Source organism: Scyliorhinus canicula, chromosome 10 (genome assembly GCF_902713615.1).
Source record: "Scyliorhinus canicula chromosome 10, sScyCan1.1, whole genome shotgun sequence".
In the NCBI taxonomy this organism is placed as follows: domain Eukaryota; kingdom Metazoa; phylum Chordata; class Chondrichthyes; order Carcharhiniformes; family Scyliorhinidae; genus Scyliorhinus; species Scyliorhinus canicula.
Window position 1 is genome coordinate 5059410 of NC_052155.1, and position 26027 is coordinate 5085436.

General features: G+C 47.8%; 1 protein-coding gene across 1 annotated transcript in view; it reads left to right on the forward strand.

Moving 5' to 3' along the window:
* Positions 1-26027, forward strand: part of LOC119972898 (laminin subunit alpha-3-like) — a 412206-nt gene that overhangs the window by 345061 nt on the left and 41118 nt on the right. Inside the window, 9 exon segments of the mRNA XM_038810443.1 lie at positions 729-845; positions 2762-2944; positions 6692-6831; positions 9314-9508; positions 9606-9742; positions 12516-12681; positions 17281-17414; positions 19087-19243; positions 22619-22738. Coding sequence (XP_038666371.1) covers positions 729-845; positions 2762-2944; positions 6692-6831; positions 9314-9508; positions 9606-9742; positions 12516-12681; positions 17281-17414; positions 19087-19243; positions 22619-22738 — 1349 coding nt within the window.

Consider the following 26027-nt stretch of genomic DNA (forward strand, 5'->3'; position numbering starts at 1 on the left):
CTGGATCGCCCGATCCTGGGCGTCCAATCTAAGCTCCAACCGCTCAATCGACTCTTTTATCAGGTCCAAGCAGCCCCGTTTCTGCGTAGCAAGGCCTTCCTGAATGACTTGCATCAGCTGCTCCACAGACTGCTGGGTCGACAAGCCAGAGGTCCGAACCTCCGCCATGCCGTCTTCTGTTGCAGCTACAGCCCAAGCCTTCTCTATCTTTTTGTTTCTGCCCTTACAAACACTTCTAACCCTTTTCTTCAGGCACCGAAGTGGGAATTCAGTAAACAGTTACCACTAACATCCGTTTCACAATTCAAGTCCAGTAGAAAAACGGGGGAAAGTTCCAAAAGTCCGACCAGAGCGGGAGCCACCAAATGTGCGACTTACTCCTCCATAGCCACCACCGGAAGTCAACAGACAACTGTTGACCACTGATTGGCTGACAGCTCTTGGCCGGACGTTGGTGGGGATTTCCACCCCTCAGGTCCTTGATCGTAGGGAAGGCCTGTCACGGGCCACTTAACTGCCTGACGAACACTTAATACCCTAAAGGAGGCAAAGTGAAGCTCTTGCTGATCCTCCAGCCAGCAGGCAAAACCTTGACTAAATATAACCTCCAGGTTGTCTTTCTGTCGCCTGCATGTAAAAAATGTTTCCATGACAAATAAAGTTTGAAAATCGCTCAGCCTACAGCCACGCTTGCATGTGTCCAAAAGTTTAACTCTGCCATTTTTCAGATATTTTGCCAAACCTCAGAGATACAGAAAATCGCCTCAATGATGCTAAACGTAAGAAAGATCAGTTGCTGCAGGATCTTCCATCACTTCGGAGAAAAGTTAAACAAATAAATCAAGGTATGGATTCACATGCTGTATGTTAGCTGGTTCATGTTATACGATCGGGAAGGGCTCATTCGGTCCCTCAAGGCTGTTTTGCCATTCAAATAGAGCATGGCAGCTCCATTTACCTGCCTTGATTCTGTGACCTGTATCCAATGAAAATTCATCAGTTGCAGGTTTTTTAAATTGACCCTCAGCCTCGGCAATCTTCTGGGGAGAGAGTTCCAGATTCCTGCCACCCTCTGTGTGAAGAACTGTCTCCTGACATCATCCCTGACAATTCCTCTCTAATTTTGTTGTAGTACCCCCTTGTTTTGCAATCTTAACCTGCAGAGGAACTGGTTTCTCTGTATTTCCCTGTCAAATCCTTGATTGATTTTAAACACTTCAATGTGGAATTTGAAACACAGGTCAACCACGATTTTATTAAGTGGCGGAGCAGGCTTGAGGCGCAGAATGGCCCAATTATGCTCATAATTCGTATATTCCTATGTTTGTATTTGTTATGGGCCAGGGTTTGGAAAACTCCAAAGTATATCATAGAGTTCACCTGACATACAACTGTTTATTGATTTTGGTAACGATGAGCAGAAGTGTCTGCCTTTCAGATGTTATTCAACCGAGATCTTAGGCGCTATTACTCAAAAAACAAACTTTATTCGACTAATTTAGTTAACATTTTTATAAACACACACAAACATAAAGACCCCACACAGCTCCAGTAATCTATGTATAAGCTTTAAAGAATCCCCCTTAACTGTTCCAATTTAATATCAAGATCCAAGTAAAAAGAAAGAAACCCCTTTTGAAAGATGTGGCTCAGCACACTACACCCTTAGGCCACGATTCTCCGCAACCACGATGGGTGGGAGAATAGCGGGAGGTCCGCTCCTGCACCTCCCGCTATTCTCCCACCCACCCCCAAAATGGCGTGTCCGGTTTTCCATCATGCCGCTCGGAGAAACAAACGGCGGTCCGGATGGGCCGAGTGGCCTGCCATTCCCAAACTGTTCACGACGGCGGCAACCGCACCTAGTCACTGCCGTCGTGAACATGGCGCGCCAGGTAAGTGTGGGGCCTAGAGGGGGCGGATCGGGGATTGAGCACCAGGACCGTGCTCGGGAGGGGACTGGCCCGCGATCGGTGCCCACCGATCATTGGGCCGGCGTCTCAAGGGGACGCACTCTTTCCCCTCCGCTGCCCTGCAAGATCAAGCCGCCATGTCCTGCGGGGCTGCTGAGGGGAAAGATGGCAACTGCGCATGTGCGGGTTTGAGCTGTCCAACCCGCGCATGCGCGGCTGACGTCATTAGGTTCCGCCGCGGCGTCATTCTTGGCGCGCCGGGCCTTGAAGCCAGGGACAAGGCCCGGCCGCCGAGTTTCCCGGTACGGCCTGCCTATTCCCCGGGGTAGGAGAGAATAGGGGGCCGGGAGAGGCTTCCGACACCGTCGTGAACCTCTCCAGGTTTCACAACGGTGTCAGGCCTTGCAGAGAATTCCGCCCTTAGTGTCTCTCAGACATGGTGCGGATACTCTTGCTTCCTTTCCAAAACAGCTGGTTTGAATTCCTTCCAGACAGCAGTTCTCTCTTTTAAGTTATCAAGTAATCTGGAAACGGCTTTTAAAATGCAGATGGAGAAACCCTTCTGTTTCAACCTGTGCTGTACAAACCAGTGCAACCTTAAAGCGAAAGTAAAACTCAGAGCCACAGCCAGCTCCCAACTCAAAAAGCAAAGTAAAAACTCACAGAGCCACAGCCCAGCTCCACCCACACAATAACTTTACTGAAGCCATGTGATGAGACAAAAATATTTCTTAAAGGAACACTCACATGACAGTATTGGATTTGACCTAATCTTCAACTCTCAAGGGAAGTTTTGACATTACATCCTGTCGTTACTAAAAGTAACATTTTCAATATCTTTGTTTCAGAGGGTGTTGGTGAGACGTTAAAGCGAGCAAAAGATGCCGCTCGTGAAGCAACTGAGATTGCTGAAAGAGTAATGAGTAAATTGCAGCCAATCAGAAATGATGTAGGAAACATCAGTAAGACATCAGACAGTGCAGCGAACTCTACTGCTATTAACATAGCATTAAAGGAAGCAGAAAATTCAGGTAAGCAAAATGGTATCTATTGGTGAGTAATGTAATCGCCCTACGCCGCCACTCCTGACAGTGACACAATTGAAATGACTTGCTGTTTTACCCAGTCCAGGTCGACACATGACTCCAGTCTCAAACAAATTCAGTAAACTCTCTAAAGTGACCCACTCAGATGTGTTAACCGGATTTTTACAGACAACATGGGCTGTGGTCAATGTTCAAGAAAAAGATTAGAGATGTCAGCCGAGCAAATATCTATTAATTCTCATGTAGATTCGATTAATATGATGGGCTGAATCTTACAAAAAATGGCAAAGTGTCAGTTCCGGCAAGAACAACAGTGCAAATCGTACTGACGCTGTTGGCAGGATTTCCCACGGAGTTTGTTTCAGCCTCTTTGCAAAAAGCAAGTGAGTGCGGTTCGCGCTGTCTCCTTAGCAGGAAACTGACTCCAAACCTCCAAGCAGATTGGAGCACCCTGGCCAGCGCTACAGTCTCACAGCCCCTAGCCCACCTCACAGGTGTCTCGGGGGCTCGCCCTACCCTCCCCCCTCTCACCTCCCCGGCTCCCACCATCTAGTGCCTCACGCCCGGCCATACCTGTTGTAAATGATGCCGGATTGAGTATCCCGTGAGCAGGGAAGGTTTGGGGAGAATGATGGCTAATGACACGCTAATGTATTTCAATGAGGTTCCTGGGCCCTTGTAGTGTGAAAATTCCAAAACCAGGTCACGCCGGAGAGAATCGTGTTTTTCGATTGTCTGCGGATTTTGAGTCCGTGCCGAGTTTCTCATGGGCGGAGAGTGCGGCTCAAACCCGCCCCCTATGTCTCTCTTAGATAAAGTGCAGTGGAAAGTTTCTAGAATGGTACCAAAGATGATGGAATTTAGTTAATAAGGAAGGACTAGAGAACCTGGCACTGTTCCCCTTGGAGCAACTGAACAGATATTTAATAGAGGTCTTCAAAATTATAAAATGTTCTGGTTAGAGTAAACCGAGAAATCATTTACATTTGCAGTAAGGTCAGTTAACAGATAAGAACATTAGAAATAACAGCAGGAATAGACAATATGGCACATCAAAACCTTTCAATGTGGTCATTGTTGATCATCTGTCTCGGCTGCATGTTCCCACCCGCTCAGCATAACCCTTGATTCCCTGAGAGATCAAAAATCTTTCGACCTCAGTTTTAAATATACTCAACGATGGGAAATCCACAGCTCTCTTGGCTGGAGAATTCCAAAGATTCACAGCTCTTCACGCTTCTCATCATCTCAATCCCTGTACTGAGACTACACTTGTGTTGTAGTTTCCCCAGCCAAGGGAAAGAACATCTCAGTGTCTACTCTATCGAGCCCCTCCAGCATATTGTATGTTTCAGCCAGATCACGAGGAGTCATAGAGGTCGACAGCACAGAAAAGGCCCTTCGGCCCATCGCTCCGGCGCTGGTCAAAAATAACCACCAAACTACTTCAATCCCACTTTCCAGCATAGCCTTGTGTGGCTTGGGATCACAAGTGCCTCCACCACACTTTCAGACAGCGAGTTCCAGACTCCCACCACCCCCTGGGTGAAAAGGGTTTTCCTCTAAACCTCCTGCCCTTTAGCATAAATCTACACCCCCTGCTCATTGACCCTCCCCACCAAGGGGAAAAGTTTATTCCTGTCTACTCTATCTATGTCCCTCATAATTTTACACATCTCAATCATGTCCCCCCTCAGCCTCCTCTCCTCCCAATCGCCCTTCATAACTAAAACTCTCCAGCTCAGGCAATACCTGGTAAATCTCCTCTGCACCCTTTCTAGTGCTATCACATCCCTCCGATAATGTGGTTTCCAGAACTGCACACGATATTCTAGGTGTGGCCTAATCAACATTTTATACAAAACATTTAGAACATAGAACATACAGTGCAGAAGGAGGCCATTTTGCCCATCGAGTCTGCACCGCCCTACTTGAGCCCTCGCTTCCACCCTATCCCCGTAATCCCAATAACCCCTCCTACCCTTGTTTTGGACACTAAGGGCAATTTATCATGGCCAATCCACCTAACCTACACGCCTTTGGACTGTGGGAGGAAACCTGAGCACCCGGAGGAAACCCACGCACACACGGGGAGAACGTGCAGACTCCGCACAGTGACCCAGCGGGGAATCGAACCTGGCGCTGTGAAGCCACAGTGCTATCGACTTGTGCTACCGTGCTGCCCCAAATACAGTTCCAGCATAACCTCCCTGCTCTTAAGCTTTCTGCCTCAGCTAATAATGGCAAGTGGGACTCCCACGCTGGGTGGGAGAATCGCGGGAGGGCCGGGCGAATCACGCCACGCTGCCCTGGCACCCCCCGCGATTCTCCCACCCCCCCCCCCCCCCCAAAAATGGTGTGTCGTGTTTTTTGACAGGCCGCTCAGAGAATCGCCACTCGCTGTTTCTCACGGCCACCGGCGATTCTCCGGCCCGGATGGGCCGAGCGGCCTGCCGAACCCGACCGGTTCACGCCGGCGCCAACCACACCTGTTCACTGCCGGCGTGAACAGCGTGCGACAGGTGAGTGTGGGGACTGTGGGGGGCGGAGGGGGGATCGAGCACCACGGGCGTGCTCAGCAGATGCCTGGCCCGCATTCGGTGCCCACCGATTGTCGGGCCAGCGTCTGTAAACGACGCACTCTTTTCCCTCTGCCGCCCCGCAAGATCGAGCCGCCATGTCTTGCGGGGCAGCGGAGGGGAAGACAGCAACCGCGCATGTGCGGGTTGGAGCCGGCCAACCTGCGCATGCGCAGCTGACGTCACTTTGGCGTTGCCGGCCGCGTCATTCCCGGCGCGCCGCTTTGACGCAAGCATCAAGGCCGGGCGTTCGGGATTCATGCACCGCCCGTTCCTAGCCCCCTGGAGGTGGGGGGGGGGGGGGCGGGGAGAGAATAGGGGGCGAGGAGCGGCCTCCGACGCCGGAGTGAAACGCTCCGGGTTTCACTCCGGCGTTGGCACTCAGTCTCTCGTTGGGAGAATCGTGCCCCATGTGTCTTAACCACTGTTTCCACCTGCTCAGCTACCTTAAGGGACTGGTGTACATGCCCACCAATGTGCCTCTGATCCTCGGTGCTTCCCAGGCTCCTGCCGTTTATCGTGTATTTCCTTGCGCTGTTTGTCCTGCTCAAGTACATCACCTCAGCCTTATCTGGATTGAACTCCATTGGCCACTGATCAGTCCATCTGACCAGCCTTCTGTATCCTCCTGTAATCGAAGGCTATCATCCTCATTATTTACCTCCCTACCAATTTTCATATCATCCGCAAACTTAACCCGCCGACATTAATGTCTAAATCATTTAGATAAAGCACAAACAGCAAAGGCTCCAACACTGACCCCTGGTGGGGCCAAACTGAACTCAGGCTTCTCATTCTTCTAAACTTTACAGAATAAGCCCAATTTACTCTCGTCGTAGCCTCCCATCGTAGGACAACCCTCTGAAATCTAAAAGATTTAAGATAATTAGTGAAAGGCCCAGAGGTGGTGAGAAAGCTCTTGGTGCAGTGAGCTGCTATGATCAGGGTTGCAGGGCCTGGAAGGCCGAAAGAAGCAGATTCTAACTCTCAAAAGGGAATTGAACAAACACTTGAAGACTTGCAGGACTATGAGGAAAAAGCGCACAGGAGTGTGATCATTTACACGGTAGGATTCGGATATGATATTTTTGGTTGCTAGGCTAACAAACATTGGCAGCAACCATTAACATTTGATATTTATTCTCTTTCACAGTAGCATATTTGACTCGCACCTTACCAGGCCTTGTGCAAAAGCTAAATGATTTGGGTCAAATACAGCCGGTCAATAACATCTCCAAAAATATAGGCCGCATCAGGGAGCTCATCAATCAGGCCAGAGAAGCTGCTAATAAGGTTTGTGATATTAAATAGTTTAAAATTTAATTTAATTTAATTTAAAATTTAGGACTGAGTTTAGGAGGAACTTCTTCACCCAAAGGGTTGTGAATCTATGGAATTCCTTGCCCAGTGAAGCAGTTGAGGCTCCTTCATTAAATGTTTTTAAGGTAAAGATAGATAGTTTTTTGAAGAAAAAAGGGATTAAGGGTTATGGTGTTCGGGCCGGAAAGTGGAGCTGAGTCCACAAAAGATCAGCCATGATCTCATTGAATGGCGGAGCAGGCTCGAGGGGCCAGATGGCCTACTCCTGCTCCTAGTTCTTATGTTCTTATGTAAAATCTCGGTACTTGGATATTTATTTGAATTATAACATATTATCAGTAAGCTGGTGGTTTTCTGTGTTGTAAAATGTGAAATTGAGAGTAATAAAGCTGCATTGGAACAGGAGGAGGCCTGTTCTGCCATAATATAATAATAATCGCTTATTGTCACAAGTAGGCTTCAATAAACTTACTGTGAAAAGCCCCTAGTCGCCATGTTCTGGCGCCTGTTCGGGGAGGCTGGTACAGGAATTGAACCCGCACTGCTGGCCTTGTTCAGCATTACAAGCCAGCTGTTTAGCCCACTGTGCTGTACCATTCAGTTAGATCAAGGCTATTTCATCTTAATTGCATTTACACTCGTGATTTCTATACCCTTGCCCTCTCAGATGGCATTAAGAAAAAAACCCATGACCATGTTGAAGAAGAACAGCAAAGTTCTTCCCTGCGTCCTTGGTCAATATTCCCATCAGGCTACTCTTAATAATCAGCAGTGCTATCAAGCGGCACTTACTCAGCCTTAATCTGCTCATTGATGCTCAGTTTGGGTTACGCCAGGTCACTCGGCTAACATCGTTACAGCCTTGGTTCAAACATGGACAAAAGAGCTGAATGCCAGAGGTGAGGTGAGAGTGACTACCCTTAGACATCAAGGCAGCATTTGACCGAATATGGCATCTAGGAGCCCGAGCTAAACTGGAGTCAGTGGCAATCAGGGGGGTACTCTCCGCTGGTTGGAGTCATACCCGGCACAAAAAAAGATGATTATGGTGTTTGGAAGTTAATCATCTCAGTTCCAGGAGATCACTGCAGGAGTTCCTCAGGGTAGATTCCTCGGGCCAACCATTTTCAGCTTCTTCATTAATGCCCTTCCATCCATCATAAGGTCAGAGGGGCTGGTTGCGCACACTGGACTAAAGAGCTGGCTTTTAAAGCAGACCAAGGCAGGCCAGCAGCGCGGGTTCATTTCCCATACCAGCCTCCCTGACCAGGCGCTGGAATGTGGCGACTAGCGGCTTGTCACGGTAACTTCATTTGAAGCCTACTTGTGACAACAAGCGATTTTCATTTCATTTCAGAAGTGGGGATGTTTGTGGATAACTGCACAATGTTCAGCGCCATTTTCAACTCCTCAGACACTGAAGCAATCCATGTCCAAATGCAGCAAGACCTGGACAATACCCAGGCTTGGATTGACAAGTGACAAATAACATTTGCGCCACACAAGTGCCAGGCAATGACCATCTCCAACAAGAGAAAATCTAACCCATCTCTTCTTGACATTCAATGCCATTAACATCACCACATTTCCCATCATCAATATCCTGGGGGTTACCATTGATCAGAAACTGAACTGGAAGCCATATTAATACTGTGGCTACCAGAGCAGATCAAAGCTACAAATCCTACGGCGAGTAACCCACCTCCTGACCCCCAATTTCTGTCCGCCATCCAAAAGGCACAAGTCAGGAGTGTAATGGAATACTCTCCACTTGCCTGGATGAGTGCAGCTCCAACAACACTCAAGAAGCTCGATACCACCCAGGACAAAGCAGCCCCGCCTGATTGGCACCCCCCATCCACAGACATTCACTCTGTCCACCACCGACGCACAGTGGCAGCCGTGTGTACCATCAGTACATGGACAACAGTAATTCGCCAAGGTTCCTTAGGCAGCACTTTTCAAACCCACGGCCACCACCATCTAGAAGGACAAGAGCAGAAGATACCCGGGAAACCTACCACCTAGAGGTTCCCCTTCAAGTCATTCACCATCCTGACTTGTCAATATATCGCCATTCCTTCACTGTTGCTGCGTCAAATTCCCTCCCTAACAGGACAGTGTACCTACAACTCCGGGACTGCAGCAGTTCAAGAAGGCAACTCGCCACCGCCATTTGAAGAGCATTTAGGGATGGAGAATGGTGGCCTAACCCTAAATGATTTTTTTTTTTAAATAGATCTTTCAATCAAAATCCCATGAACTTGTCAATCTCATGTTGCTGGTTTTGGGACCATGCAGTGTGAAAATTGGCAACCACATTTCTAACGATACTTCTGTGGCAATGAAGCACTTTGGACATCCTAAGGTTGTGAAAGGAGCGACAGAAATGCAATTTACTTTCTCTCATTGAGTAGTTTTCTAAAACTTTTCCCTTTCCACTCCGTGGTTGTAGATAAATGTGGCAATGAAATTCAACGGTAATTCTGGTGTTGCAGTCCGTCTTCCTGACAATTTGGATCATTTGAAAGCTTATACATCTCTAATGGTTCACCTCAAACGGCCAAAGAAAGTGCACCGTGGAGACTCTGGGAGGCGCAGGAGGCAAGATCCTCAAAACATGTTTGTTTTGTACCTAGGCAACAAGGATGTAAGTATTTTATCTTGTACATTGACAAGATTACAAGCTGAACAATATTAAGTAGGTCATCTAACGTTTTGTACAAATAATTTTTCTTTTGCATCAGAATTCCAAGGAATACCTGGGTATGGTATTGCAGGATGAGAAACTGGTTACTGTCCATAAACTGGGAAATCAAGAAGTGAAGATAGTCTCCGAAAATACAGTCAATGACACAAACTTTGACCGCATCACATTTGAGAGGTAATGTTTTGTGAGGGCCACGAAGAATCCGGCACGAGTTTTCAGGATGCAAAGAAATAACATTTATTTACAATAACATATATATACAACAGCAGCAGCAGCAACTTCCCTTGCTGCTCACTCCTCTCTCTCTGCTGGTTCCAAACTGGCCAGCTCTATTTATGCAGGGACTCTGCTAATGATTTCTCCCCCCCCCCCCCAAATGGGGAAGTTCATACTCCCATAGGATTGTGGGATTGTCCTTAGTCCCCAGCCAATGGTAAGCAGGCAGGTTATAACATAATGTTTGGGCTTAACTTACTTTTTTGTGAAGTTACCATTTGTTGTAAATCTGTTCTTTTGTTAGACGCACTTACAGAAAATACCGGTGAAGAGGCATATACTCCATTCCCTATTCCCCAATGCCCAACAAAGAAATAGGAGCAGGAGTAGGTTATTTGGCCCCTTGGGCCTGCTCCGCCATTCAGGAAGATCGTGACTGACCTGATTATGGCTTTAAACACCATTTTCCTACTTGTCGCACCCCAGAACTCTTGACTCGCTCGTAGATCAAATTGTGTCCAACTCAGCCTTGAAGATATTCAATGTTCCAGCCTTCACTGCTCCCTGGGGTAGAGAATTCTAAAGACTAACAACACTCTGAGAGAAGAAATTTACCCTCATCCCCTTGGAATCTTACATGTTTCAATAAGATCATCTCTCATTCTTCTAAACTTCAATGGGTAATAGGCCCAACCCGCTTAACGTTTCCTCATAAGACAAGTCCTTCAACCCAGGTATCAACCTAATGAGCATGGTCTAAACTGCCTGCAGTTACGTCTCCTTAAGTGAGAAGACCAAAATTGCCTGCAGTATTCTAGGTGTGGTCTCACCAGTGCTCGGTACAATTGTAGCAAGACCTCCTTAATGTAGCAAGACCTCCTTACCTTTATACTCCTTCCCCTGGCAATAAAGGCCAGCATTCCATTTGCCTTTCTAATTACTTGCTGCACATGCATGCTAACATTTTGTGTTTCATGTACAAGGACACCCAGATCCCTCTCTACTGCAGTCAGAGGGGTCTTCCTATCTTTCAAAATGTTGAATTCCCTTCAATTACTTAGGTCCCAGCCTTTGTCATCTACTCTGTCAAAGCTTCTGGACTGCTAACTGTCCCCTGCGGATGTAAATTGAGATGGAGGTGGCAATTAAATGGCAGTTAATTGTCTACTTAATGGCCTCAAGTTGGTCGAAGGGCAGACAGGCTGCCTGATGCCTTACACCCCCCCCCCCCCCCCCCCCCCCCCCGGTAATATAGAACATAGAACATAGAACACTACAGCGCAGTACGGGCCCTTCGGCCCTCGATGTTGCGCCAACCTGTGAAACCATCTGAAGCCTCTCTGACCTACACTATTCCATTTTCATCCATATGTCTATCCAGTGACCACTTAAATGCCCTTAAAGTTGGCGAGTCTACTACTGTTGCAGGCAAGGCGTTCCACACCCCTACTACTCTCTGAGTAAAGAAACTGCCTCTGACATCTGTCCTATATCTCTCACCCCTCAATTTAAAGCTATGTCCCCTCGTGTTGGTCATCACCATCCGAGGAAAAAGACTCTCACTGTCCACCCTATCTAACCCTCTGACTATCTTATATGTCTCTATTAAGTCACCTCTCAGCCTTCTCCTCTCTAACGAAAACAACCTCAATTCCCTGAGCCTTTCCTCGTAAGACCTTCCCTCCATACCAGGCAACATCCTAGTAAATCTCGTCTGAACCCTTTCCAAAGCTTCCACATCCTTCCTATAATGTGGTGACCAGAACTGCACGCAGTACTCCAGGTGCGGCCGCACCAGAGTTTTGTACAGCTGCAGCATGACCTTGTGGTTCCGAAACTCAATCCCCCTGCTTATAAAGGCTAGCACACCGTATGCCTTCTTAACAGCCCTATTAACCTGGGTGGCAACTTTCAGGGATTTATGTACCTGGATGCCGAGATCTCTCTGTTCATCTACACTACCAAGAATCTTGCCATTAGCCCAGCACTCTGCATTCCTGTTACTCCTTCCAAAGTGAACCACCTCACACTTTTCTGCATTAAACTCCATCTGCCACCTCTCAGCCCAGCTCTGCAGCTTATCTATGTCTCTCTGTATCCTATAACATCCTTCAACACTATCCACAACTCCACCGACCTTCGTGTCATCTGCAAATTTACTAACCCATCCTTCTACACCCTCTTCCAGGTCATTTATAAAAATTACAAACAGCAGTGGCCCCAAAACAGATCCTAATATGGGTGATGGGGTGGAGTAGGCGGGAAGTCAGCGGGCTAGCTGACCTGCTTTATTTTGTCTGCCCCCGTGTGGGAGGTGTAGGAGTGAGGTATGAATGTACCTTAAAGATTTCAACTTTATTTGGCTCTCAAAGCTCTGTGATGCATATATAACCTCTGGCAGAAACTTAGATTGTTCTGGTTTACAAACCCCTAATAGCATCCATTGCCAAGATGTCACACTCCAAAATGAAATGAAATGAAAATGAAAATCGCTTATTGTCACGAGTGGGCTTCAGTGAAGTTACTGTGAAAAGCCCCTAGTCCCCACATTCCGGCGCCTGTCCGGGGAGGCTGGGACGGGAATCGAACTGTGCTGCTGGCCTGCTTGGTCTGCTTTAAAAGCCAGCGATTTAGCCCAGTGAGCTAAACCAGCTTGTGCAGTTGAATCGACAGGTAATTTGTAAACTCTTCATATGAGGTCCTGTGTTTTATGGAAACTTCTCTGCTCCAGGATCCTGCAGTACAGCAGCGTAAACTACAGCCAAGTCGATACGAAAATTGGAAAATATGTCAACAACAACTGGAAAAGAGGAATCGGAAGCGGGGATGATGTTCTACTTAATCTTGATCCAAAAAATACAGTCTTCTATGTTGGAGGATTTCCCTCCAGTTTTACGGTAAATATCAGCAATTTATACGTTCTTTATTTAAAGATTAAGAATACAAGAACCGCTCCAGAACATTGCATAGAATCACATTAAATTGCATAGAATGTACAGTATAGAAAAAGGCCAATCAGCTAAATTACCCTATGCCACTGTTTATGCTCCAATGAAGTTTCCTTTCAAGTGAATTCATCAGATTCCATCAACATATTGATTGGTCTCTCTCATGTACATATCTAGCTACGCCTTAAATGCCTCTATATTGTATAGGTGGCACAGTGGTTAGCACTGCTGCCTCACAGCACCAGGGACCCGAGTTCATTTCCGGCCTTGGGTCACTGTCTGTGCGGAGTCTGCACTTTCTCCCCATGTCTGCATGGGTTTCCACCGGGTGCTCCGGTTTCCCCCCATAGTCTGCAGGTTAGGTGGATTGGCCATGATAAATTGCCCCTTAGTATCTAAAAAGATGTGTAGGTGAGGTTAAGGGGTTATTGGGATAGGGCTGGGGAGTGATCTTGGGTGGGGTGTTCTTTCAGAAGGCCAGTGCAGGCTCAATGGGCTGAATGGCCTCCTTCTGCACTGTAGGGATTCTATGATTCTATATTATTCATCTCAACTGCTCCATCAGAGGTTGTCTGAGGAAAATAATTTTTCATGAATCATTTATTGAACTGATATTTAACATTGCTAATTTTAGACTCGCTCTCTCTGCTAGCCTCGAGAGCCTGTGCCACCATTCAATTAGATCATGGCTGATCGGTATCATCATTCCTTATCCCAGTACTCTCTATGATGTACCCAGAACAAAATTCTTCAATTTCAGTTTTGAAATTTGCAATTAGTTACTCAGTGATACAGAACGTTTGAGGATGGTTGGGAAAAGAGACATGGTTTTGAAGCTTTTCATTATTTCACGCATTGGAACAGACAGGCACAAAAAGAAACAAATTTAAAAAAGAACAACAGTTCTGCATGGGAAAAAGGGGCTGATTGGTTGGCAAGTAGATAATCAAAGTGTTGCCATGAGAGACCAGTTATCCCTCATACTTTTGTATAACTGAAAAAGGCGCATTGCCTGTCCAATCTGCATGGAGAGGACAGGGCTGATGAATAGATATAGCTTTTAGCAACCTAAGTGATCCACATTGTGAGCTCAACTGATTATCTTAAGTTGGTTGCAATTCTTAGTGCACTTGGGGTTGTTCAGCAAGTGCTGTCCAATTACGGAATCACATCTAATGTCAAGCATCATGTTCTGGGTTTTGCAAGCATTGACTGGTTAAGCACAGTCAGTACTCCTTTTCCATTCATTTATGGGATGTGGTCATTGTTGGTTCGGCCAACATTTGTTGCCCATCCCTAGTTCTCCTTCAGAAGGTGGTGATGAGCCACCTTCTTGAACCGCTGCAGCCACTGAGGTGTAGACACCCACAGTGTATTTAGGGAAGGAGTTCCATAGATTTTGTCCCAGCCACAGTGAAGGAATTATAATATATTTCCAAGTCAGGATGGTGAGGGTCTTGGAGCAGAACCTCCAGGTGATGGGGTTACCAGGTATCTGCTGCTTTTGGCCTTACAGATGGTAGCTGTCTAAGGAACCTTAGAGCATAAAACATACAGTGCAGAAGGAGGCCATTCAGCCCATCGAGTCTGCACCGACCCACTTAAGCCTTCACTTCCACCCTATCCCCGTGACCCAAAACCCCTCCTAACCGTTTTGGTCACGAAGGGCAATTTATCATGGCCAATCTACCTCTCCTGCACGTCTTTGGACTGTGGGAGGAAACCGGAGCACCCGGAAGAAACCCACGCAGACACGGGGAGAACGTGCAGACTCCCCACAGACAGTGACCCAGTGGGGAATTGAACCTGGGATCCTGGCACTGTGAAGCCACAGTGCAATCCACTTGAGCTACTGTGCTACCCTGGCGCTGTGAAGCCACAATGCGATCCACTTGAGCTACTGTGCTGCCCTGGCGCTGTGAAGCCACAGTGCGATCCACTTGTGCTACCGTGCTGCCCTTGGTGAGTTCCTGCAGTGCGTCTTGTAGATGGTACACACAGCTGCCACTGTTCATAGGTGGTGGAGGAAGTGAATGATTGTGGAAGGCAACTCTGCCTGTTCCAAACAACTGAAGCGATGAGCTATTTGATACAATGTGCCAGTCATTGGGATATGCAGCCAATGTATGTGACATTGCACTGGCACTTTCATATACCACATTATCCAAACACATTTTTAGCTTGAGGGCAGCATCCAGTTAGTGGAGAATACCACTGGTGTTGCACAGTAAGTGTGAAATGGCAAACTTCACCTCTAGTTCAAGCTTTTGAGATTCCTTACCTAATCTGAAGTAGCCATGCTGTGGAGATGCCGGCGTTGAACTGGGGTGAACACAGTAAGATGTCATACAACCCCAAGTGAAAGTACAACAGGTTTGTTTAGAAACACTAGCTTTCGGAGGCTAGGTCCTTCATCAGGTGAGTGAAGAGGTGGGTTCCACAAACACAAATATAGACAAAGCCAATAATCATAGAACATAGAACAGCACAGAACAGGCCCTTCGGCCCTCGATGTTGTGCCGAGCTTTGTCCGAAACCAAGATCAAGCTATCCCACTCCCTGTCATTCTGGTGTGCTCCATGTGCCTATCCAATAACAGCTTGAAAGTTCCTAAAGTGTCCGACTCCACTATCACAGCAAGCAGTCCATTCCACACCCTAACCACTCTCTGAGTAAAGAACCTACCTCAGACATCCCTCCTATATCTCCCTCCCCGAACCTTATAGTTATGCCCCCTTGTATCAGCTACATCCACCCGAGGAAATAGTCTCTGAACCTCCACTCTATCTATCCCCCTCATCACCTTATAAACCACTGTTAAGTCACCTCTCATCCTCCTTCGCTCCAATGAGGGGCTGTTTAGCTCACTGGGCTAATCGCTGGCTTTGAAGGGAGACCAAGGCAAGCTGGCACGGTTCGATTCCCGTACCAGCCTCCCCGAACAGGCGCCGGAATGTGGCGACTAGGGACTTTTCACAGTAACTTCATTTGAAGCCTACTCGTGACAATAAGCGATTTTCATTTCATTTTTCATTTTTCATGAGAAAAGCACTAGCTCCCTCAACCTTTCCTCATAAGCCCTATCCTTCAAACCAGGCAGCATCCTAGTAAACCTCCTTTGCACCCTTTCCAATGTTTCCACATCCTTCCTGTAGTGAGGTGACCAGAACTGCACACAATACTCCAAATGTGGTCTCACCAGGGTCTTGTACAGTTGCAGCATAATCCCATGGCTCTTAAACTCAGGCCCCCTGTTAATAAACGCTAACACACTATAGGCCTTCTTCACGGCTCTATCCACTTGAGTGGCAACCTTCAGAAATTTGTGGACATGAACTCCAAGATCTCTCTATAAAAGCAAATTACTGCGGATGCTGGAATCTGAAACGAAAGGGAAAATGCTGGAAAATCTCAGCAAGTCTGGCAGCATCTATAGGGAGAGAAAAGAGCTAACGTTTTGAGTCCGATGACTCTTTGTCAAAGCTTTGACAGAGTCATCGGACTCGAAACGTTATCTCTTTTCTCTCCCTATAGATGCTGCCAGACTTGCTGAGATTTTCCAGCATTTTCCCTTTCGTCCAAGATCTCTCTGTTCCTCCACGTTCCTCAGAACCCTGCCGTTGACCCTGTAATCCGCATTCAAATTTGTCCTACCAAAATGAATCACCTTGCACTTATCAGGGTTAAACTCCATCTGCCATTTTCCGGCCCAGCTCTGCATCCTATCAATGTCTCTTTGCAGCCTACAACAGCCCTCCACCTCATCCACTACTCCACCAATCTTGGTGTCATCAGCAAATTTACTGACCCACCCTCCAAGTCATTTATAAAGATCACAAATAGCAGAGGACCCAGCACTGATCCCTGTGGTACACCTCTGGTAACTGGCCTCCAGTCTGAAAATTTTCCATCCACCACCACCACCCTCTGTCTTCTATGTGATAGCCAGTTACTTATCCAATTGGCCAAATTTCCCTCTCTCGCACACCTCCTTACTTTCTTCATGGGCCGACCATGGGGAACCTTATCAAACGCAAAACCTTATCATCTTGCATCATTGGCTTTGTCGATATATGTTTGTATAACCTACCTCTTCACGCATCTGATGAAGGAGCTGCGCTCTGAAAGCTAGTGATTCCAAACCAACTGGTTGAACTTTAACCTGGTGTTGTAAGACTTCTTAATCTGAAGTAGACTGAGCACTTTTCAGTGATGGCCTTAGTCCTGTTTATGGGATATAAATGATTTGATCAGCATAGCCATTATCCAGCTGAATGCCTCTGATGTGCCATCTTTCAGCACCGAGGTTGCATGGTGCGTAAATAGTTCAAACCCAGTGTTGGTGTGAGAGGTAAGATTGACCAATTGGGCTGATTGCCCTGCAAATTCAATGCAGTGAAGCAATCAGTAGCACCATTAACAGGTAATCCTCAAGGGGAAAGCATGTAATGTAGCAACGCTCATATGAACCTTGAATTTCAAAGAATTTTAAATAAGCATTTAACTTGATAAACAAGATTGTTTTAATTGTGTGCCTTTTCTCTCCAGCCTCCACCGACCTTAAATTATCCCCAATATAAGGGTTGCATTGAACTCGGCATCTTGAATGAGAAACTGATTAGTTTATATAACTTTGAAAAAATATTCAACATCAATACTACAGAAAACAGACCATGTGAAAGGTATGGAGCAGTTAACACTGTATGGCATATGGAGGATATTTAAAAATACATATTTCATGTTCAGCTTTTTAAAAGTGTTGCATTTACATAGTCCATTTTGGGCAGGTATAGTAGAGTCTTCCTCGGCACCTGTCAGTCTTGATTATCTAGCCAGGTCTCTGGAGTGGGACCTGCATCCATAGCTTACTGATTCAGAGGAAAGAGAACTGAATCACACAATGTTTTTGCCAGCATTTGGAGAGGCTGAATCACACTGCCTAACACAGGCCACTTCAATTGGCTCAGTAAGAAGTCATACAGCACCAGGTTAAAGTCCAACAGGTTTGTTTCAAACACTAGCTTTCTTAGCACTGCTCCTTCCTCAGGTGAATGGAGAGGTATGTTCCAGAAACATTTATATAGACAAAGTCAGAGATGCCAGGCAATGCTTGGAATGCGAGCATTTGCGGGTAATCAAATCATTACAGATCCAGAGAGAGGGGTTATCACAGGTTAAAGAGGTGTGAATTGTCTCAAGCCAGGACAGTTGGTAGGATTTTGCAAATCCAGGCCAGATGGTGGGGGGTGAATGTAATGCGACATGAATCCAAGATCCCGGTTCAGGCCGTACTCATGCGTGCGGAACTTGGCTATCAGTTTCTGCTCGGCGATTCTGCGTTGTCGTGCGTCCTGAAGACCGCCTTGGAGAACGCTTACTCGGAGATCAGAGGCTGAACGCCCTTGACTGCTGAAGTATTCCCCGACTAGAAGGGTTAATTCCTGTCTGGCGATTGTCGCGCGATGTCCGTTCATCCGTTGTCGCAGTGTCTGCATGGTCTCGCCAATGTACCACGCTTCGGGACATCCTTTCCTGCAGCGTATGAGGTACACAGCATTGGTCGAGTCGCATGAGTATGTGCCGCGTACCTGGTGTTTCCACGTGTAATGGTGGTATCCGAGTCGATGATCTGGCACGTCTTGTAGAGATTGCCCTGGCAGGGTTGTGTGGTGTCGTGGTCGCTGTTCTGAAGGCTGGGTAGTTTGCTGCAAACAATGGTTTGTTTGAGGTTGCGCGGTTGTTTGAAGGCCAGTAGTGGGGGTGGGGATGACCTTGGCAAGATGTTCATCTTCATTGATTGGCATTTCAATTGGCAGTGGGGAGGCGGTGGCATAGTGGTATTGTCACTGGACTAGTAAACCAGAGATCCAGGATAATTTGGATTGGATTTTGTTTATTGTTACGTGTACCGAGGTACAGTGAAAAGTATTTTCCTGCGAGCAGCTCAACAGCCCTGGGGACCCAGGTTCGAATCCCTCCAGGGCAGGTGGTGAAATTTGAATTAAATAAAAATCTGGAATTTAAAATCTAATGATGACCATTGACGATTGTCATAAAAACCCATCTGGCTCACTAATGTCCTTACCTGGTCTGGCCTACATGTGACTCCAGACCCACAGCAATGTGATTAACTGCCCCTCAAGGGCAATTAGGGATGAGCAATAATTGCTGCCACAGCCTGCGACGCCCATGTTCCATGAACAAATTTTGAAAAAGGACATGAATGTGACTCCAATCCCATTGGTGTAGGGAATTCAGAGCAGGCTTTCAGTGTTTTCGTACAACAGCAGTAATTTTGACTGTAATGGTTAGTTTAACCTGAACTCAAACTGTCTACATTTCTTTCTTTTACAGATATAAGCCAAATAAGGAGCCAGGAAAAGATAGTTTCTATTTTGATGGAACTGGACATGCATTAATTGATTTCCTCAGAAATCCAGTCGGAATAACAATTGATCAAAACATTCAAATTTCCAGCAAAAATGCAGTCCTTTTATATTTGGAGAGCAAGGTAAAATATTCTGGGGTTTTTTTTGTCTTGTCTACAATGTCAATGTCAATGTTCCCGTACCAGCCTCCCCGGACAGGCGCCGGAATGTGGCGACTAGGGGCTTTTCACAGTAACTTCATTGAAGCCTACTCGTGACAATAAGCGATTTTCATTTCATTTTCATTCATGTCAACGTTGTGCTAACGTCCCTCAGTACCACTAATTATTTGGCCATTTTGGAGCTCATAAACTGAGAAGGGGCTAACCCTGGTGGATAGCACTGCTGTCTCACAGCACCAGGGACCCAGGTTCAATTCTGACCTCGGGTGACGGTGTAGAGTCTGCACGTTCTCCCCGTGTCTGCGTGGGTTTCCTCCCAGTGCTCAGGTCTCCTCCCACAGTCCAAAGATGTGCAGGTTAGGTGGATTGACTGTGATAAATTGCCCTTTATTGTCTAAATGTTAGGTGGGATTACAGGGGTGAGGCACGGTAGTGGGCCTGGGTAGGGTGCTCTTTCATAGGGTTGATGCTGACCCGATGGGCCAAAAGGTCTCCTACTGCCCTGCAGGTATTCTATGATTCTATGATAGGTGCATACATCAATTATGTTCCATTTCTTCCCGTATCACACCGAGGTACCGTGCGAATATGTGCCACCTCCCTTGTTGATATTTAGAACATGGCACAACTACACCCCAGTATCTGGTTGATGGCTGGGAGGTAATCTCTCATAGAACACAAAGAGGCTCATCGAACCTGCTCTGCAATTCAATACTATCATGGCTGTTCTTCTCCATTTTCCCACCTATTCCCCAGATCCCTTAATTCCTGGAGATACCACAAATCTGTCTTTTCCAGCCTTAAGTGAATTCAGCAAGGGAGCTTCCACAACACCCTGGGGTAGAGAATTCCAAAGATTCACAACCCTTTGAGTGAACTATTTTCTCCTCATCTAAATGACTGTCCCTTACCCTGACACTGTGTCCCTGTGTTTTAGATTCCCCGACCAATGGAAACAGTCTCTCAGCGTTAACCTACCGAGCCCTGACAGAATTTTGTGGGTTTCAATGAGACCATTCTGAACTTCAGAGAACCTGAACCCAATTCACTCAGCCTCTCATCATAGGACAACCCCCTCATCCCACGTATCAATCTGGTGAAGCTTTGCTGTATCGCCTCAAATATATCCTGTGTGGAGACCAAAACTGCACTGTATTCCAGAGGTGGTCTTCACCAAAACCCTGTACAATTGTAGCAAGACTTCTTTCCTCCTGCTTCAACCTCCTTGCAAAAAAGGCCAACATGTCATTTTTGTTCCAAATTGTTTGTTGCACCTGCATGCGAACGTCCTGCATTCTTTGTATGAACACACCCAAATCTATTTGAAAATCAGCACGTAAAAGGTTTGCCCCCTTTAAAAAAACATTCTGCTTTTCTATTCTGACGGCTAAAGTGAATAACATCACGCTTCTCTAAAACGTGTTTCATCTGCCACCATGTTACCTACTCACTTAATCTGTCTGTGGTCACGATCTACCAGCCGCATCCCGCCAGAACCGGGGCGAGACGCGGCCGATACATCCCGGGAGAGGCCTACCCGGGACTCCCAATGGCCGTTACCCCTCACGAGATCAGACCAGATCTATTTCTATTTCTTCATTTAAGTTATCAATATAGACTATAAATAGGTGAGGCCCAAGTACCAATCCTTGTGGCATTCCACCATTCACTGCCTTCCAGCATGAGAAAGCCCTGTTTGTTCCAGCTCTCTGATTTCTATCTGTTAATTAATCTTCTATCCATGCTAATATAGAAACATGGAAAATAGAAGCAGGAGTAAACCATTTGGCCCTTCGAGCCTGCTCCGCCATTTATTATGATCATGGTTGATCATCCAACTCAGTAACCTGTCCCCATCTTCCCCCCATAACCGTTGATCCCTTTAGCCCCAAGAGCTATATCTAACTCCTTGGAAACATGTTTTGGCCTCAACTACTTCCTGTGGTAAAGAATTCCACAGGCCGACCACTCTCTCGGTGAAGAAATGTCTCTTCATCGCTGTCCTATCGGGCAGCACGGTAGCATAGTGTTTAGCACAATTGCTTCATAGCTCCAGGGTCCCAGGTTCGATTCCGGCTTGGGTCACTGTCTGTGCGAAGTCTGCACATCCTCCCCGTTTGTGCGTGGGTTTCCTCCGGGTGCTCCGGTTTCCTCCCACAGTCCAAAGATGTGCAGGTTAGGTGGATTGGCCATGATAAATTGCCCTTAGTGTCCAATATTGCCCTTAGTGTTGGGTGGGGTTACTGGGTTATGGGGATAGGGTGGAGGTGTTGACCTTGGGTAGGGTTCTCTTTCCAAGAGCTGGTGCTCTCTCACAGGACACGGCTAGGGAGATAGTTGCAGAGCACAGGCCAATGAACATCATCACCATGTGGTAGAGTGCTAGTCTGGTCAAGCCAGTAGGAGGTTATCAGTTAGGTTAATAGAGTGTCAACCCACAGCAGATTATGTACAACAATCAACAGGTTCAATAAAACAGTGTTGGACCATCTCCTGTGTCGGAAGCCTGTTTCTCGTTTTACTGCATCCAGCTGCAGTCGATGTTAGACCAACACGGATAACACATCATGTCCTACATGTGATTCCCGACCCACAGCAATGAGGTTGACTCTGAACTGCCCGAGCTAGCAGCTCAGTTGTATTGAAGACAGCAGATCACTGTCTCCTTCTGAAAGACAATCGAGGATGGGCAGTAAATGCCAACCTCACCCTCATTCTTTGAAAAAAACTTGAACCCATCCAAAAATTTTCTGTCCATTCTCCAACTACGTGGGCTCCAGATGTGGCAAAGCCTCGATTTGAAAATTCTCATCCTGTCAAAATCCTTCAGGGCATCGACACTTCGTGGTTCTGTAACCTCCTTTAATTCTCCAATCTCTCTTTGTTCCAATGTTACCCATTACGTATCCACTATTTCTTTTACTCATTCATGGGATGTGGCATGTAACTGGCTGGGCGAGCATTTATTGCCCATCTCGAATTACCCTTGAACTGAGCTGCTTGCTGGGCCGTTTCAGAGGGGCGTATAAGAGCAAACACATCGCTGTGGATCTGGAGACACATGTAGGCCAAACCAGGTAACAAAGGATATTAGTGAACCTGATGGATTTTTTTTACAACAATCAACGGTGGTTTCATGGTTATCATTAGGATTTTTAATTCCATATTTAATTCAACTTCACCTCAGCCTTGAGCTCCGAAATGCCCTCCCTAAATCTCTCTGCCTTGATCACCCTTCTTAAAACCCTACCTCTTTGACCAAGGTTTTGGTCGCCTGAATCTGCAGAATCAAATTTAAATGTTGTGATTTATAACCAGGTTTATTGTTTGTTTTAGAATGCGAGCTGTGCTCTAACCATTGAGGGTGGAAAATTGGTGTTTAGATATCACCTCCGATCCAATACAGCCCATATGATTGAATCAGATCAGCCAATGGAGATCAGCAAGGACAATGTGGTAATTATTTTTTTATTGTTATTTATATTAAGGACAAATATGATTCCTTATAAATAATAGATTCAGTAAAATCTGCTACTTTGTGAATATATTACTGCTGAGTTATTTGGCAGCTTTCAATGTAAATAAGTGAAAATGAATAATTGTTGGCTAGAAATACATAAAAAGTCAAATTATTTATCCTTAATATTCCTTATAAAATATATCTACACATATACTTTGGGGCTTAACTTTTACAGCCCCCCTTAGGGGCGGGTGTTTTTAAAAGTTTGTTCATGGGACGTGTGTGTCGCAGGCTGGGACACACATTTATTGCCCAGAGTTCAGAGTCAACCACGTTATTGTGGACCTGGAGTCACATGGTAAGGACGGCAGATTTCCTTCCCTAAAGGACATTAGTGAACCAAGATGGGTTTTACCACAATCGGCAATGGTTTCATGGTCATCATCGGACTTTTAATTCCAGATTTTTATTGAATTCATATTTCACCATCTGCAGTGGCAGGAGGCTGGTGGGATTTGAACCTGGGTCCCAAACGCATTAATTAGGTCTCTGGGTTACTCGTCCAAGTGACCACCTCCTCCAGTGAAGACAAGAAGACAAGTGGGTGCTGAACACAATACAGCCGGGTATGCTGGGTTCATCTGGTCCATCTGGAAACCAGTCAAAACTTTTAGATGCTGGATGGGATGTCAGCATAACCTCACACTTTTCCACATTGTATTCCATCTGCCACTTCATTGCCCACTCTCCAAGCCTGTCCCAAGTCCTTCTGCAGCCCCCACCTGCTTCCTCAATACTACCTGTCCTTCTGCATATCTTTGTAACATCTGCAAACTTAGCAACAGTGCCTTCAGTTCCTTTTTCCAGATTGTTAATGTGAAAAGTTGTGGTCCGAACACTGACCCCTGTAGTTAAATATTGACCGGGAGAATCACAATGGTTGCAATGCAGAAGAAAGCCATTCAGCCCATCGTGTCTGCATTAGCTCTCCGAGTGAGCAATTCATTTAGTGCCATTCTCCCACCTTCTACCCATAATTCTGCACCATTTCCCACTTCAAATAGCCATCTAATTCCCTTTTGAAGCCTCATTTGAACCTGTCACCACCAATGTTCTCAAGCAGCACATTCCATACCCTAACCACTCACTACCTGAAAATAGTTTTCCTCACATCTCCATTGCCCATCACCTTAAACCTAAGCCCTCTTGTTCTGGAGCCTGTCGTCAATGGAAACACTTTCATCCGATAAACTCCACCCAGACCCCCTCATGAGTTTGAAAATCTCTACGAAATCAACTCTCCGCCTTCTTTTCTCAAAGGGAAACAAATCTAACTTCTCCAATGGGTCCTCATTGGTAAACTTCCTCATTCCTGGAACCATTCGCATGAATCTTGCTCCTTCCTAAATGGTGAAGTTCAGAACTAGATGCAATCCCCCAGCTGAGGCTGAACAAGTGAACAGGCCTGACCGCCCTGGGGAACCCCACCCCCAACAGGCCTGACCGCCCTGGAGAACCCCCAACAGGCCTGACCAGCCTGGGGAACCCAACCCCCAACAGGCCTGACCGCCCTGGGGAACCCAACCCCCAACAGGCCTGACCGCCCTGGGGAACCCAACCCCCAACAGGCCTGACCGCCCTGGAGAACCCCCAACAGGCCTGACCGCCCTGGGGAACCCCCAACAGGCCTGACCGCCCTGGGGAACCCCACCCCCAACAGGCCTGACTGCCCTGGAGAACCCCCAACAGGCCTGACCACCCTGGGGAACCCCACCCCCAACAGGCCTGACCGCCCTGGGGAACCCAACTCCCAACAGGCCTGACCGCCCTGGAGAACCCCCAACAGGCCTGACTGCCCTGGAGAACCCCCAACAGGCCTGACTGCCCTGGAGAACCCCCAACAGGCCTGACCGCCCTGTGGAACCCCACCCCCAACAGGCCTGACCGCCCTGGGGAACCCCACCCTCAACAGGCCTGACCGCCCCGGGGAACCCCACCCTCAACAGGCCTGACCACCCTGGAGAGCCCCCAACAGGCCTGACCACCCTGGAGAACCCCACCCCCAACAGGCCTGACCACCCTGGAGAACCCCACCCCCAACAGGCCTGACCGCCCTGGAGAACCCCCAACAGGCCTGACCGCCCTGGGGTTCCGCCAACAGGCCTGACCGCCCTGGAGAACCCCCAACAGGCCTGACCACCCTGGGGTTCCGCCAACAGGCCTGACCGCCCTGGGGAACCCCCAACAGGCCTGACCGCCCTGGGGAACCCCCAACAAGCCTGACCGCCCTGGGGAACCCCCAACAGGCCTGACCACCCTGGGGAACCCCCAACAGGCCTGACCGCCCTGGGGTACCGCCAACAGGCCTGACCGCCCTGGGGAACCCCCAACAGGCCTGACCACCCTGGGGAACCCCCAACAGGCCTGACCGCCCTGGGGAACCCCCAACAGGCCTGACCGCCCTGGGGTACCGCCAACAGGCCTGACCACCCTGGGGAACCCCCAACAGGCCTGACCGCCCTGGGGAACCCCCAACAGGCCTGACCGCCCTGTGGAACCCCACCCCCAACAAGCCTGACCGCCCTGGAGAAGCCCCAACAGGCCTGACCACCCTGGGGAACCCCACCCCCAACAGGCCTGACCGCCCTGTGGAACCCCACCCCCAACAGGCCTGACCGCCCTGTGGAACCCCACCCCCAACAAGCCTGACCGCCCTGGAGAAGCCCCAACAGGCCTGACCGCCCTGGGGAACCCCACCCCCAACAGGCCTGACCGCCCTGGAGAACCCCCAACAGGCCTGACCGCCCTGGGGAACCCCCTACAGGCCTGACCGCCTGGGGAACCCCCAACAGGCCTGACCATCCTGGAGAACCCCACCCCCAACCAGCCTGATCGCCCTGGGGAATCCCACCCCCAACAGGCCTGACCGCCCTGGGGAACCCCCTACAGGCCTGACCGCCCTGGGGAACCCCCTACAGGCCTGACCGCCTGGGAAAACCCTCACCCCCACCTCTCCTCTTTGTAATCGTGGCGGTGCAATTTTACACCAGAGGGCAGACGGGGGATGGCATTTTCCTGAATATCAGAATTCACCGATAGCATGTGGGTAAAGCAGTGTCGAAGCTGCCGGTACCAACGGCGGCTTTCTGCGGCATATCGTTTGGGACATAGAGGAAACAAAATCAGGGTGCGGTCCCACGATTTCACATTGACGGGGTAGACTCTGGTTCAGCCCGCCCTGCCAGCAACGTGGTTTTTTTGACGATCTGGTCACCATTTATTAAA